This window comes from Micromys minutus (genome assembly GCF_963924665.1).
Source record: "Micromys minutus genome assembly, chromosome: 26".
In the NCBI taxonomy this organism is placed as follows: domain Eukaryota; kingdom Metazoa; phylum Chordata; class Mammalia; order Rodentia; family Muridae; genus Micromys; species Micromys minutus.
The window spans coordinates 27,422,607-27,439,064 of NC_137961.1; the positions used below are offsets into that span (position 1 = coordinate 27,422,607).

General features: G+C 38.7%; 1 protein-coding gene across 1 annotated transcript in view; it reads right to left on the bottom strand.

Annotated features, from left to right (window-relative positions):
• Positions 1-3,759: 3,759 nt before the first annotated feature.
• FHL5 (four and a half LIM domains 5) overlaps positions 3,760-16,458 on the bottom strand; it is a 37,130-nt gene continuing 24,431 nt past the window's right edge. Inside the window, exons 3-7 of the mRNA XM_080938688.1 lie at positions 15,164-15,334; positions 14,253-14,427; positions 12,137-12,306; positions 7,555-7,741; positions 3,760-4,159 (exon numbers count right to left, since the gene is read on the bottom strand). Coding sequence (XP_080794814.1) covers positions 3,996-4,159; positions 7,555-7,741; positions 12,137-12,306; positions 14,253-14,427; positions 15,164-15,334 — 867 coding nt within the window. The 3' untranslated portion in view covers positions 3,760-3,995. The remainder of the gene's footprint in view (positions 4,160-7,554; positions 7,742-12,136; positions 12,307-14,252; positions 14,428-15,163; positions 15,335-16,458) is intronic.

The window sequence follows — 16,458 nt, forward strand, 5'->3', positions numbered from 1 at the left end:
ATGATAGTGATAGATTGGCTCTAATAGCAGAAACAATACTTGAAGACACAAGGTCATACATTTCAACTTTTATGTATCTATATAAATAATACAACTTTTAAAAAGTCATTAAAATAATAATATAAACCTATAAATGTCTGTTTAGAAGTATTAGTTTTCAAACCATTTATTGGTTCACACATTAAATGTATTGTCTACATTATTACAGAATGAAACAGTATGAATTTCAGAAAAATTTTGTGGGTACAAAAGCCTTGATTTCAATAAAATAAACAAGAACTTAAAACTACCAAGAGTTTTAACAGTTCTTCTAACTCAGAAACCTGAGTAGAATATAGTGAAAATCGTCTGAGTTATGGCAGGTATATCTTTCTAAAGTGAGCTGTTTTCCTGATCTCAGAGACAGTAATTAGAAATAAAAAATGTTTTAACTTAGTAGTCTTCTAAATCTGGCCACTATAAAAAAAGTCAGGGAGGACATAAGATTATTTACTGATAAAGGCATTCTTTTTGGATCAATATGTAGTTAAGGTATTTTTCTATTCGTGCCTTGAGATGATTTTCAAATGTAGTAATTTATCTATTATAAAAATAATAAGAAAGATGCATGAAATAGAAGTAGACATACAAAAGAAGTTGTTCTTTATTTGTTGCATTTACAGCACAGCTAATGTAAAAAATAAATCTTCAAATCGATTTCAAAAATATCCACCATGTGAAGTATAAGAAACTTCTGACAAAAACCACCATTTGTAAAACAAAAAGCTGTACTGTGGCAGCCACAGATATGAAATACCTATTAAAGCATTAGAGAATAATTTATATGCTCAGTTAAATATAACCGTATCATAGTATAAAATCCATTTTTAAATTTAACACATGAGCTATGTCAGTATGTCAAGAACTTTAAAAAGTATTTTTACTCTTACATTAAAAAGTGATATTACTAACATCAGAAATGCTTTGAGGCTGATTTTTCATGTTGGCATTCCGCAGTGGTTTTTTTAATGAAGGTCTTTGTGTTCAGAGGCCCACATTTTTCACCCTGACTGATCTCTTTTACCGCAGTGTATAATGTAGTGTTCCTAAACTCATCACGACTGCGTTTGGAACCCATGATTGTGACAGGATTATGTCTCAGTTCCCCACTAGTGCTAATTTGTCTCCGTCAAGGTTTTGAATGGTTTTGTCAATTCAAGCTCCAACCCTTGTGGGGATCCTACCCTTTTCCCTCGAAAGGGGAAATCCTGTTTTATCACCTTCAGATCTCACAATGTGTCACCTACATCATCAAACGCACCACCAGGCTTAACTTCCTGCTGCTCGAAGGTTGTCGCCTCCTTCCCGGCGCACAGGTGGAGCAGTGGGAAGGTCAACTCCTACCCTCTCTTCTCTGATCCTCTGCCCCACAGTATGCATGCCGGCATAACTGTCTTTGAACACCGTCAGCCTTTTCTCAGTCCTAACCGAGAATGCTGGTCACTTCATTGGCATGTTACATGCTTTTGCACCTTTCGTTCGGGCAGTTAACTTCCTCCCTTCCACTGACTTTCGGTTGCAGCAACATCATTTCTCTCTACTCTATGGTGCAGTATCTTGGCAGCTGCCAAGCCATCAGGCGAGAGACTAGATTCTGACGACTTCCTTGCCCTTGCAGATGTCCCCCTGCATTGTGGATTACCGCTGTTATCTGGATGCTGTCTCGACAGTGGCACATTCCTTAAGCATCAGGGAAGGGCTCTTTGCAAGGGACACTTCGAATTTTCGAACCTAGATCTGTCTTTCCAACTCAGAGTTCCAGAAGTATGACATTTATTTCTGGCCAGCACACATTTGATATATATTTGGCGACTAAGCAGTGTTAAAATAGTTAAATATTTCTATATATTTATGAACTATACTTAAAACACGATAATAAAGTGTTTATCTAGCATGTAATTCCATGCACTTAATTGTAAGAGGTGAAAGATGTGTCCCAGTGGCAGGCCCCATGTTTTAGGTCCAGGGTTTGATTTTAATTATCAGTAAAAAAAAAATTAAATGCAGTCTCTACATTGCCACAATAAACATATAGTTTTGTAAACTGTTTAACCAGAAAATATCACATACTGCATGTTTATCTGTAGTTGGCTAATGGAGAGAATGCTGTGTCTTGTACATGTATGTAAGTTTTGAAGGACTTAGATTTCTAAAGAAGTAAATGCATTATTATTTTCTAGATTACAGAACTGTCAGTATGTCTAGTGTTATCTGTGCCATGTCATTTAATGCATAAAAATACCAATTAGTCTGCATGTTACAATGTTAATATGAGAAAACATTTTGGCCATTGTTACTTCAAGCATACAAATGTGGTTTTCAAATTTTCTATGTGCCAGGCATTCTAGTAGTTTCTTGAAGTTTCTAACATTTCTAAACATCCCTTATAGTTTACACTATTTTAATTGTTGCAATAGCTGTTGTCATGGCATCTCTGGTGATGCAATTTTCACCGATGTCCCCTGGCATGGCCTTTTGGGCTACTTTTCTTAGAATCTTAACACTTAAAGCTTTTGTGCTAGTCTGAATCTCAACATATTACATTTCTGGGAGAGTTCTTCTCCTGAACTTCCTACAGATGAGTGATTGTAACCAAGGGTGAAGACCAAGCCCTGAGAGAAGAAAGGACTTTGCATTTGTCCTAAGCTAGAGAGGTCTGTGATCAATTGGTTTTTGAGACAGAGGTTGTTCATATAATGGAAGAATCCCCACTAAATTTCCTTGAGGACAGAATAAATGTTGATCTGCAGACTGGTGTTCAGTGTTTGGGAGTCTTGGGCATGCAGCAGACTAGAGCCCTGGGGTTGCTTGTTGGCTGTAGGGCAGGTGGATGGTGTGAGCATCCCCTGGGGAGGTGGGGAGGTTGCACTGTGCTTATATGCAGGTCCTGAACAACCTGCAGTGAATTATTATTTGTAAGTGAATTATTTGTAAGTTATTACTTTCATGAGCTTTCTTGAAATTCCACTTTTATGTTCTACCAATAATCATCCATGGGAATTTTTTAAGGCAAAATGTGTGGAGTTTAGACACAATTGTGCGTTCTATGATGCCTTGGATATCTGGATGAAAGTCATGTTCTAACATTGAGTTAATTTCCTAACATTCCTTTTTTTAATGAGTGAACATCTAATGATCTATTTACTCTAAAGTTTTGCTTTTGGAGAGGATAATTATTCTGGTTAGATTCACTTAAAAGAGGAGATAGAATCTGTAAGCATTTAGAAAAGTCACTGTGGGCTTTGAAAATACAATTAATGTAAAATGTGTCAAAATCTGTGGTTGGCTCTCTCTAGGCACAGGTGTAAAGGTCCTATAATTGTTTCATTCTCTTGACTAAGGGACCACTGGTGGTGGAAAATTTATATATGATGAAAATCCACAGTTTTGTTTTTCAACTCTAACTCATTATTTGTGAACAACGAATGACTCCAAAACCATCCTAAAAGAATGATCCTAAAATGTGGTGATTACTAATTGGTCGTTTCACAAATCTGTTCTTTGGCTACTCATATTCCAACTATCCTGTTAGATATAACCAACTGGCTTAACATGCAAACATGTATCTCTTGTATGCTTCTCAATTGGATCTTGCTTTCCTTCTGCAGTTTTGAAAAATGTCTGTCAGCAGGAGCATTCACAATCACTAAGTATAGGCCATATGTACCCCCCCCCACCCCATCCCCAAAGTATAATCCTGTTTCGAACAGTAGAGTGCAGTATTTTGCAAAGAGATATTGGTTTGAGGCTTAGTACTTCATTTCCACTGGACTGTGGTTTTTGTGTGTTTCGTATTATAGAGCTCAACTATAAAGTGAGCTAAACCTTTTTTTGATATATATCCCACACTAAACTACTTCCTAAAATATAAATTAAAAAAAATTGGTGCCGCTAAGTTCCGGATTTAGTGAGAACAAGGGCAAAGTGGGTATCAGTGGGGAAAGACTTGTCTCTTTCTACATGTCTGTTTCTGCTCCGGAGCCACACTTGCGGCATAAGATTTCCGTGTTCTGGGTCAAGAATCCTTCACCCACCAAGGAGACCGAGCACTTCCCACAGTTGAAGCATTCACTGTGCCACTGGCGGTCTTGAAAGCAGATGAACTTGGCTCCTCTGAGGCCTAGAAAGGAATTGGAAATAAAGAGTAACTCATTCTTTCCATGACCAAATTGGAAAGTCAACAAAACCTCTAGAAACTCCTGCATAGAGAGCGCCAGTACAATGTAAACCCGAGTAACTCGGCACTGTGTGGCCCTCCGGCCTCATGTTCAGCTGAGAATTTCAGTCACAGAAGATTCCAGACTCAATTATGCTGTCATCTAAGGAGGTAAAATAAGATGGATATGCATTAAAATTATTTTGGGGATGAGGCAGGTGAAAGCTATGTGACAAGGTTAAAAAGCGACAGCGCAGAGGAGATGTGGAAACCCACAGTATCCAAACACGAGTGTAGTTTGCCCTCTGCTTCATGCGATCAACTTTCCTCAGCTGCAGATTGGAAGTACAACGAAAGCAGTGTATACTTCTGGATATATTAGTGTCCTTGAAAATACAGTGAAAACTGTGTATACTTCTAGATATTTTAGTGTCTTTCTCATTTTTCCATGCTTAACTTTACGTTGAGTAAGTCCTATTTTGGGAGGATTAAGGCACAATTTTCCCGAGACATGAGTTGAGAATTTCCTCCAGACTACTTTAGAGCTATTCCTTAGTAACAATAGTGCGTTGCCTTGCTGCAGCTTCAGCTCAGAATTTGGATGGAAATAGAGGAGTCTCCTCACTCTAAACACCTGGCCACTTTATTCAGGAATGAATTCTAAGATGTGTGGCATACCGCAATAATCAAAGGAAAGTGTCTATCAAATTAAGAGTGAAGGGGGAAGTAGGAGGAACTTCGGAAGAGGAGATGGGAAGGGACATAGGGAGGAAAGTGAATGGAAGAAGTGATATGATTATATTTCAATTAAAAATAAAACAGAAGAAAGAAATAGTCATATCTGAAGTTAGTTCAACTGAAGCCAATTCATTGTACCAGCATAAGCAAATTACATGCTGTAGGTAGATTTAGTTAACATAGGGCACTATACTAAAAGCATTCTAACATAGATTCTTCTAAAATTAATATTGATTTCAAATTGTATTTTTCTACGATATGCAGCATGATGTCATACTCAAGCATTATAGAATGCTTAAATCAATATAATTAACATTACTCTAGATACATCCTTTAAAATTCAGTCTTTTTTTTTTAGATTTTCAATTATATAATAGGTTATCATTCACTGTAGTCAGCACAGCGTGCAATAAGCTTTCCAAACTTATCTGTAAGAATGCATTGCTCCTTAGAAACCTAAGGGTTTCCACAAATTCACAACTCTCTGAACCCAAAAAAAAAAAAAAAAAAAAAAAAAAAAAAACCAACAACAAAATAAAGTTTTCCCAGCATTCCCTGTTGTTTGTTATCTCAGAGGGCTTTGGTTTGAAGAAGCCCAACTTTGGGGCTCTTCATATATTTAAGAAATATTAGAATAAGCTTGAAGTTTTTGCAGGCGTTTCAGTCTGGAGTCAATTCTTAGAAATTCATTTAGATTGTGTCTTCTCATTTAATTGATACCACATTGAGATTAGTTTCTAGTCTGGTATTTCATTTTATGTTACTCTGTAAAAAAGTGTTGGTTTCTTTCTATATTGATTGACAATATTCTGTCTATATTGATTGAAGCTTAACGCAGGTCCTAGATGGCATATTCACTAGAAACATCACGTAGGTCTGTCATGGATCAGAATTGAACCCCATCAAGTTAAGAGCTTGTGTAGGCTCTGTGAGATCGCCGTTAACTGTTAGAATTCTCAAAGAGCTGTAAAAATATTTTGAATTATTTAACATCTTAATTTTCTCATGACAGGGCCTCTTTTTCTCGCCCAATTCAAATGAAATTGGAGCCGACTGTGATGGGAGGGTTTCTTCAAGAGACTCTGGAGTTCTTGTGCTATTGAACATTGGGAAGCCCCTCATTCCAATTGAAAGGGATGGAGCTGGTAACTGCCACCCTTTGCTGGAGCTTCTAGTTGAACAGAAGGCAAGAGTGTTGAGTGGTTAGGGGCAAGCTCAGAAGCCCAGAAGTCCAGAATTGTTCATGTGAGACCTTGAAAGAGCCAAGGACATAGGTAACATAGCTTATCCACAAAGGTGGCATGTGCGGAGCAAAGAGGACCTGCCCTGTAACAGGGCAGCCGCTCTGCTGCTCAAGAGAGTGACTTAGGAACTGTGAAGGTAGCCTGGCTGTGTCAAGCTCTTAATTTGCTTTTAGTTGCAACAATGGATGTGATATTAGTTCCCTCCCCAACCTTGCCAATTAAATATTGGCCGAGTAAAACCTGTCTGCTGGCCAAACACTTCCATGGACCAGTGTGAATCTGAAAAACATGGTGCCCCTGTATAGACAAACAAGATTGAGCTTAACCTGGAAACCACTTCCTCCTTTTGCAGGTGGAAAACCTTCCATTTTTGCTTAGCATAGTAAGTATTTTCCTTTATTTGAATATAGATTCAACAGAGATTAGGAGAGGAAAAGGGAGGAGAGGAGGGAAGGAGAGAGAGGCAGAGAGAGAGAGGGAGGGAGAGAGAGGGAGGGAGAGAGAGAGGGTTGAGGTTGGAGGAGGACAGGGAATAAGTTTGTTGTTATGCAATCTTAGCTATAAATGAAATATGATCTAAGAATCTTGGGACTGGAAAGTGGAAATACAGCTCTGTCACAATACTAATGACAATAAATTGTCTGGAAGGAGAGCTGCTGGGTTTCTCAAGTCTCATGCTGGCTTCAGCCTCTTTCCCACAGGATTAACATTTAGAGACAGTTCTGCGAAAAATATAATGCACTCTTTCAGCTCTGTGAGAAGCTACTTAATGTGGATCGATTTGTCATCTGCATTATTTTTTTTCAAGCCATGTCTCATGTACGTTACTTCTTTAGTAGAATACTATATTGCTCTTTCATAATCAAAAGTTGCTGTAAGTGAATACAGATAAGGAAGTAATACATTTGTTAAAAGCATCTAAAAGAAGAAATCCAACTATTTCCTGTTCTGTGTTACTCTAACTATAGCTTTGGCCATTTTTTAGAGTAGTTTAATTTATCTAAAACCTTTTGTATTTAAAATCTGTTTAGGCTTTCGTTGGAAAAAACAACAAAATTTAATAGTACCCCTTCTGACTCTCAAGTTGGACCCCTTATTACAGCCTTCTCTGACCTTTAAGCTTACCTGTTTTCCTACCTTGGACCATGACTGTCCTTAGAAACCATACTAGTAGGTTTAGTATTTACTTTTTACAGTGTTAACATCTAAACGATATCCTGACATTTCCTTGAGTGGCCCATGTAAAATTTAAAATTGTAAGTGAGTATCTACTTGTGTTTATCTCAAAAGGTGTCATTGAAAGAAATTACATATTTACTTGTATTTCCATAGTTGTCACAGCATCATGGTAGAACTAGAGTAAGATGAAGCACTTACCAGTGATGGGTTTGGTGCAGGCTGCACACTTTTTAGCATAAAGATGGTTATAGCAATCCAGGCAGAATGGGAAATCATCCTTTGACATAAATGCTTCCTCATAAAGCTCTTTCCTGCAGCCGCTGCACAGAAAACACTCTTTATGCCATATCTGGTCACGGAAGGTTACCCCACCAGAAGTTATCACCTGCCAAAGCAACATCAGAAAGGCAATGAGCATGGGTACCCTTGCAATTCAATCTTATGTTTCTCTGTCTCCACACTGGGTGCCCTGAACTATGGACCACACTGTGTGAGGATGCTCTGCGAGTTTTTAGAAAACAACACGAGAAACCAAATATTATGGAGATCACACAGAACATCAGAAATGAAAATACGTCCAATTTTCTTAAACCATGAGTCAGAGAAGAGGCAGAACCACTTTGGACTCTGGGACGCTAGAAAGGAAGCAGGTTCTCGATTTACTTCATCTTTAAATAGGTTTCTTATTTGTCTCTTCAAAAATCTTTTGCTAGGGCTATCATAGTTCTACCCAACATATTTATATCAACTTCTGACCTCATAGAATGCTAGAAAACACAATAAAACAAAGGAGAAACTGTAGTACTTTTCTTGAAACATCTTAGCGTGTCTGAGAGAACACTGAGGGGTGGAGATCATGGGTAGAGCTGACCAGCATAGTTGTAGGGAACAATGCCTAGCTTTTTACCCCATCCGCAGTACTGGATTAAGGAAGACCCTTTCTGGATATCCTCAGCACCTCTACAGGGAATAAACTTGTTCTTTCTAGAGACGAGAAGTCCTTAAGTATTTGATGATGACAGGGTTCTTTGCTACAGCTACTGAGAGATAGCACTGAAACGAGCACATACTCTGTGCGTTCAGTCTTGTTGGAAAGCCATGTTAATGTTGTACTTTGAACAAGAGAGGAGTTGAAACAAGTGACTTTTCAATTTTAATTCACAGAATCGGTAGCATTGTATATTGAGCCTCAGATGCATATCAGGTCTTCATTTTGCTTGTCCAGTGTTGGGGATTGAACCCGGGGTCCTGTAGCTAGGGGGATGTTTTATGACCTAGCTAGCCCACACTACAACTTTTTTAAAGCCAGTTTAATCTTCATGTTATTTTAAAGGTTGGAACATCTTTATTGAGTATCAGGTTGATAAATACTTGCTATGTCTTCCTTACAAGCATCTCTTATTTGAAATCCACTGATGTTAACCCTCATAGAAGTGCTGAGGAAACTGAAATGTGTTCATGTACATTTCTTACAAAGACCATGGAAATGCCATATTGAAGGTATTAGACTGCCACAGATCTGTATCAATTTTACTAGATGTTAAAAAAGTAACCCTACATTAAGCCATCTTTGCTGACAAACACAGACATATTGTTTGTCTACCATACGGGTTTTTGAAAGAGTATTTTACACACACTTTAACCTTATATCAAGATTCTTAGAAACTAAAGATTTTTGGTATGAGTCAATTTTTCTAGAAGTTCGAAGCATCTGATGATGTTCTGAATACGTAAATGAGGAAGGAGCACAGTGGTATGTGAGAAGTAAAGCAACTGAGAATGCCTCCCACTGACTTCAAATGGCTGTCAGCAGGCACAGGCAAAATCATGCTTCCTTTGATTGTTTGGTCAAATGATTTGTAGGCTGTGCTTAAAGGATCAGAAACTTGAAAAATGGATTCTCTGCAAAAAATAATATATCCCAAAGCTCTGTAACATTTGAAAAAAAGTTTGCTCCTGATTATATTCCTTTTGACGAAGTAGGCAGCATAGATAAAATCTAATATCCAAGTCTGGCTTGACCACTGACTTCGAATAAGTATCTTTCCTGGAAAAGTGGAGACAGTAATGTGTGTGTGTGTGTCTGTGTGTGTGTGTGTGTGTGTGTGTCTGTGTGTGTGTGTGTGTGTGTGTGTGTGTGTGTGTGTGTGTCCGTGTGTACAGGTTAGAAGGTTATCTATTGCTCCCCACCTTAGTTTGGGAGACAGGATCTATCACTGGACTTTGAGTTTTCCATTTCATCTGGACTGGCTCTTGTTGCATATTTGTGCTACCAGCCCCAGCTTTTATGTGGGTGCTGGGGAACCTGAACTCTTATTTTCAGGTTTATACAGTAAGTGCTTTACCCATAGTGCAATTTCCTCAACTTAAAAGTAATGGTTTTGAACACAGAAGAGAGAAACTAAAGCACTTAAGAACACATTTAACTCTATTTTTACTGTTAAGAATTCTTAAGAAGTATTAAGCTTGAAATACACAAGGCACAATCGACAGACTATATGGAGCTCACAAAGAAGGATGTCAAAATGTGGATGCTTCAGTCTTTCTTAGAAGGAGAAACAAAATACTCACAGGAAGTAGGGTTGGGAGGAACTTAGGAGTAAGAGAGGAGTGGGGGATGGGGAAAGATCAGTTATGGGAGGAAATGGGGATGATATAGAGAGGGTCAGGAAATTGAACAGAGGTGTGTAGCAATGGGGATGTGGAACTGGGGGTAGTCACCAGCAAGTTCCAGATGCCAGGAAAACAAGAGGCTCTCAGGACACAACAAGGATGATCTGAACTGAAATGCCCAACAATGGGGAGGGAGAACCTGTAGACACCATATCCAGAGGTTAGGCAAAGCCCCCAGTTTGGTGATGGGGCCACCCACTCATCTCTAAGTTTTTAAGCCAGGATGGCTCCTGCCTACAGGAAATACAGGGACAAAGTGTGGAGCAGAGACTGAAGGAAAGACTATCTAGAGATTACTCAAACCTGGAGAGCCAAGAAACCTGTTATAACCGTCTTCTGAGAGGCCCTGACAGAGTTTGACAAATACAGAGGTGGATGCTCACAGCCAACCATTAAACTGAGCACTGGGACCCCAATGGAGGAGTTAGAGAAAGAACTGAGGGAGCTGAAAGGGTTTGCAACTCCATAGGAAGAACAACAATATTAACCAACCAGATCTCCATAGCTCCCAGGAACTAAACCACCAACCAAAGAGTACACATGGAGGGACCCATGGCTCCAGCTGCACATGAAGCAGAGGATGGCATTGTCTGGAATCAACAGGAGATGGGGCCCTTGGTGTTGTGAAGGCTTGATTCCCCAGTGTAAGGGAATGCCAGGGTGGTGAGGTGGAGGGGAAGCACCCTCATAGAAGCAGGGGGAGGGGGGCAGTAGAGGGGATTCTGGACGGGAAACTGGGAAAGGAGAAAACATTCGAAATGTAATTACATAAAATATCCAATAAAAAGGATTAAATTTGAAGCGCAGTTTGGACTACCAGTTTTTTAGTAGAAAATTCAAGCATAACAAAAAAAAAATGGGGGGAAGGGTATTTAAAGGTATGGATGTCAAATAGTTTGGCTTTATTTAAGCAAAGTTTTTTTTTTTTTTTTTTTTTTTGGTTTGAATTGAGAAGACTCCTTTCTCCTTTGCTTTGATCACAATTGTATATATCCAGCTCTTTTATAAAAGGAGTGTATAGTTTAAAATTTAAATAAAAATAATCTGAGTCATTCTCTGTATACAAGCCAGTAAGAGCATTTCATTAGCTTCTAATACTTCAAATCCTATCTTCCATATAGCACAGTCTTCTGCAGCCTGGGAAACAGAGCCATCCAGCTGTCCAAATGCAAATATAAAAGTGGTTTTAAGAGAGCTGTCAGGGCAGTTAAAGCATCCCAGTATTCGGGAGCCAGGGTACCAACACATCACCACGATTCATTGTTCTCCAACATACACTGCCATTCTAAACTCATGATGTTGCCTGTGTTAAGGATCTCTTCGTAGTATCAATACACGTTTTATAAATCACAGACAGGATTTATGGAGATGATGGGCATGTGTTGCTTTTCACATCAAAGCACTTTTTACATCGAAGTGTCAGGTCACGTGTGTTTCTTAAAAATAACGTTTTCCTACTATTAGAAAGAAAGCAAGTCAGAGTACGATTTATTTTGTGCTGCCCTGAGAGATGAAAGAAGTTGTAGCTCTTGGGTTTTCTCTGTCCGAATGCCAACTCGATTTCTCTCATGATCTGTCGCCTACTTAAGTCTACACATCTCCTCTCGGAAACACAGAGCCTGGGGCCCAGAAGAGATAACTAGTTACTAGAAGATATAGGGAAGGTTTCCTAGTACCCTCTTTCCCTCAGTCACTCTGAGAGAAGCAAATCCTTACTTCTCTAAAACACATACTAGTAAACGGATCAAAACTGAACACTAAATGGATCAAAGCTGTCTTCTAGGAAGCAAAGAGAAATGTACCTGTACCAGAACAAAGTGAATGGGACTGAGAGATCAAGTCATGTGTTTATCATTGAATATTAGATCCATGATATAAGGTGGAATGTAGGGCTACTAAAAACAGTAGGTCATCTTCATGGTGACAGTTTTAGTTTGGGATATGTTGAAATTTAAAGATTACCTCATGCATTAGACATAGCATCACAGGGTCACTTCATTCCAAATACACAAGGCAGCTAAAAAACAAACAAAATCCAAAACAAACAAACAAGCAAAAAAGTAATGTTCTGTAATGTTCTGAAGCTTCACCTTCTTTAGATAGTTACCTTCTTACAGAAGTTGCAGTAGTGAGCAAACTCCTTCTCAAAACAAGGCACACAATAATTGCCACTCTCTTTGGAGATCAAAGGCTTGGTTCCTATTGGCTGTCGGCAGTGCTCACACACGAAGCAGGTTTCATGCCAGTAATTGCCCTTAAATTCCATTTTCCGAGACCCTGCACCCCAAAGTAAGACACTGTTAATAGAAGCCGTATACTCTTGTGTTTACTAAGAAAGTGTACCTCAATATTTTAGGTAACAAATGGATTGCACTTTGGAGAAACATTTAGTGTTTCCTGAGACACTAGAGAAAAGAGGAATTGCTGGAGATCTGCTAATAATAATGGGTGCCCATAAAACTTCTTCCCATCTCTGCATAAGCCATGGGAAATCCCTGCATGTAGAATTGTTCGTGGTTTGGATACATTGAGTTTTTGTCATCATCGGGGACAATTATCAATGCCCAGGGCACCACCCCTGAGATTCATATAGTGAGAATGCCTCCTGGATTTATTAGAATGAATAACTGTGAGAATCCTGACAGTAATAATACATAGAGTTGGGGGATTGACTGACTCATGGCATATCAGAGAGAGAAGAAAGATAATGAGAAACAAGAAATCTGCTGTCCATCTGTCCCTTTTAGCTATGAGATAGGAGCTGCCTCCATGAAATTGTAACAACTTGGATGCCTAAATTAGACCCGAACAATTCAGGACACAGTGGATGTTCTAACATGGGGGAAATTTCATCAGGTCTCATGTCTAGGTGAGGAGGTATGATTAAGAGATGTTAAGAGAGAACCTATTAGTATGTCTCAGGGATGAGCCCTGATGAGTTTTCTAATACTAAATAGCCAGTCCTAGCATACATTCTTGCAGGGAACACGCAAAGGGCTCAATGGGCTGTGTTTATACGCTTACTTCTTTATATGTCTATGTAGCAACAAGAGCTAAATAAGAGGATGGAAATTTGAGAGGGGACAAACTTAGGAGGGGTAGGCGAGAGAAGATTAAAAAGGAAAATGAAATAATTGTATTTTAGTTAAAATTTCAAGTGAAGTTATCCCCATGGACCATTTTCCTTACTTCTTCTCAAACCAGTTTGTATGGAGCCATAGAATGATGCCTTTTGGTCCAGTGAAAAGGCCAGACTATGAAAGGAGCTTTTGGTTATACCTAATGACTGAAAGAAAGTTGATCTCTGGATCCCATATGGTAGAAGGTGAGAACTAACTCACAAAAATTGTCCTCTGACACTCCCAAAAGGAAAAAAAATACACAAATGAATGAATGAATGAATAAATGAATGAATGAATGCTGAAGAGTGAGGACTATGACAATTGTCTTGTAAAGATTGATCCCTTAAATGCCCATGGCAGGGTGTTTTCAGGTGTGCTTTTGTTATAAGCTTTATCCTTCAGTTAGTTCTATCTCTCTGGATCAACAAGGCTCCGTGAATTGGGTTCTATGAAAAAGATGACATTGATCACTGCAATAATGTTACAAAATGGCAGAGCACTATAATTTATTTGTTTAAGAAGAATAGAGGAATTGAAAACCAGAGGAAGAAAGCCAGAACAACACTTCTTTTCTTAAAGCAGCTTTGTCTGAATTTTATATTCTGTGTATCAGTGCTTATGTGAGTACAAAGCTGTCTCCCTACGTCTTTACAAATATGGCAATATTTTGTATAACCTTGTAATTTCTATGCCAAACTTAGCCCCTCTCCATCTCTATCTCTCTCCTTCTCTGTTTATGTGTTTGGTATCTTCTAAACAAACTTACGAATCATTTTGGAATATTCCATTACATGTATAAACAGACTTTAATAAATTGTACATATATATTTTACCAAATTCTCTAATTACTTCCATAATAAAATTTTGCATATACTTGGGCCTCTGCTGACTACCTTAATAAATATTTCATTTACTTTTTTTAGGTCAATAGTGACTACATGTAAACATTACTTTGCTACTCTAAGTATAATTTTTCTCTATAAAAGACTTGAAATGAAATTTGTCATAAAAGTAGAATGGGAAAAGAAAGCAGTGCTGTGAGCCAGGGATGCTATGTGAATAGAGATGCAGTTTCCTTAGGCATTGCCGACAGGGTCTCACCAGGCATGATGGGTCTCTTGCAGTGGAAGCACTTGGAGGAACACTCGTTGGAATAGCAGTCAGTGCACAGCAGACGCTCATCCTTGGCAACAAAAGGCTTCTCCACCAAAGAGTGATGGCATTTCTTGCACCTGAAACATCCTTCATGCCAGTGACGGTTTTTGTAACAAAGATCCTTTCAGACAGTAAATAAAGTTAATTAAATGTGTTTGCAGTAAAACAAGCTGTTTTCTAAGACAAGTTGCGACATTCTTGGGACCTAGTACCAGTAACTTGTGCCACTAGCTTGAGGCAGAGTTGTTGATATGTAATCTATAGAAAGGAGACTGTCTGGGACAAAAACCTGGGGCCACTAAAGGCCACCGAGACAATAATGTCACTGTAATTTGTCAATTTTCTCTTTCTTTTACAGCATACCAGACGGGTTTTATAGGGAACACTTTTAATTTTTTAGTTGCAGTATCTTATTGTCCATTGAGACGTCAAATAAGCAAATGGCAACACTTAGTTAAGGCAAAGGCAAGGAAGAGGAGAAGTCGAAGAAGAAGGATAAAGGAGGAGAGTGTGAGGTGAGAAGGTGCAGTCTGTGGGGTTGAGGGAACAAGGCAGACTTTTAAAACACAGAGCACAGGCTTCGGATTTCTGTTTCTTATGTTTCCAGTTTTTAATGTATTTTTACATTCATTAAATGTTGTAACTCAACATTTAAGCTGTAAAATTCTGCAGAAACAGTTTAATTTATTATTATTATTTAAACTCATCCTAAAACTTCCGCCCACCACCACCACCACCACCACCACACAAATTGTCTTAAGTATAGTGTGTAAATGTCAACACAGAGAAAAGCAGCATCCTTAAACAGTTACCTACTGAACACCAGCCGTAGCTGTGTGAACAGAAGTGATTCCTACCTTAGAGTCTGATTCAATTGGCCCTTTACACTGCTCACAGTAGTTAGAAAAGATACGATCATAGCAGGAGATGCAGTATAGATTATCATCCTTGAGTACGTACTTCTTCCCAAGAAGGGACACTGTGCAGTATTGACAATCAAACGGAGTACTTGTCATTTCAGTTTTATCCTGTGGATTAAAAAAATGATTTTGTACATTACATAGTGGCATTATAAATGGTAAGTTCTTTATAAAATGTGAGTCAGGCATTTGAGTTTATACACGACTAGGGAAAATTTCACAAATTTAGGAAGTTGCTTGTAGTCATGGTGATTCAGGAAAGGCTTTGAATTCACGGCAGTTCTTTTAAACTCTCTCTCTCTCTCTCTCTCTCTCTCTCTCTCTCTCTCTCTCCTCTCTCTCCCTCTCTCTCCCTCTCTCTCCCTCTCTCTCCCTCCCTCCCCCTCTCTCTCTCTCTCTCTCTCTCTCTCTCTCTCATTTTTTTTGTTTGTTTGCTTGTGTAGCCTTGGCTGTCCTTGAATTCTGTAGATCAGGCTGGTCTTGAACTCATAAAGATCCACCTGCTTCACCCCCATCCCAAGTCCTGGGATTAATGATGTGTGCCACCACTGCCTGGCCTTCTTTTTCTTAAAACTAAAAGCATCCAAATCCTGAAACAATTTTTTTCTCACCCATATACCAAAGTGGAAATCAGTGAGACATGGTAAACAGGAGCTGTCCCACATGATGTTGGGACCTGCAGACAGCATGGTGAAGGCTGGCATTACATAACTATCAGTGGAATTTCATAGAAATAACAATTCATTTCTCTTTAAATTTGCATAATTAGTGCATTCCCATTTTTACTTCTTTTTTATTTCTAAACATATTAAATTCCCAGTAGGGGTCTTTCATATTAATCCTGAGGACTTCCTGTTTTTTTTTCTCCTCACCTGCTGTTCTAGATAATGACTCAAAAAAAAAAAATACCCTGCTTCCTGCTAGGTTTGGTCATCTAGAACTGTGCATTGAAATGTCCCCCAATCTGAAAACACAAAGTTCCTCTGCAGTGGGATTCATCCACATGCTACACTTTTATGACTTTGGTTGAGCAACGTCCCAAGTATGCAGGTAAAACTATAGAATTCTTTCAACTCCAGCACAAGAGCAGCCTATATATACATACATACACACACACACACACATACACACACACACACACATATAAATCTGGGGTTAGGATAAGACTTTGATTTATTTTATAAACCCAGAAAGGCAGTGAACATGGTATTTTCATTATAGCCAAGAACAAT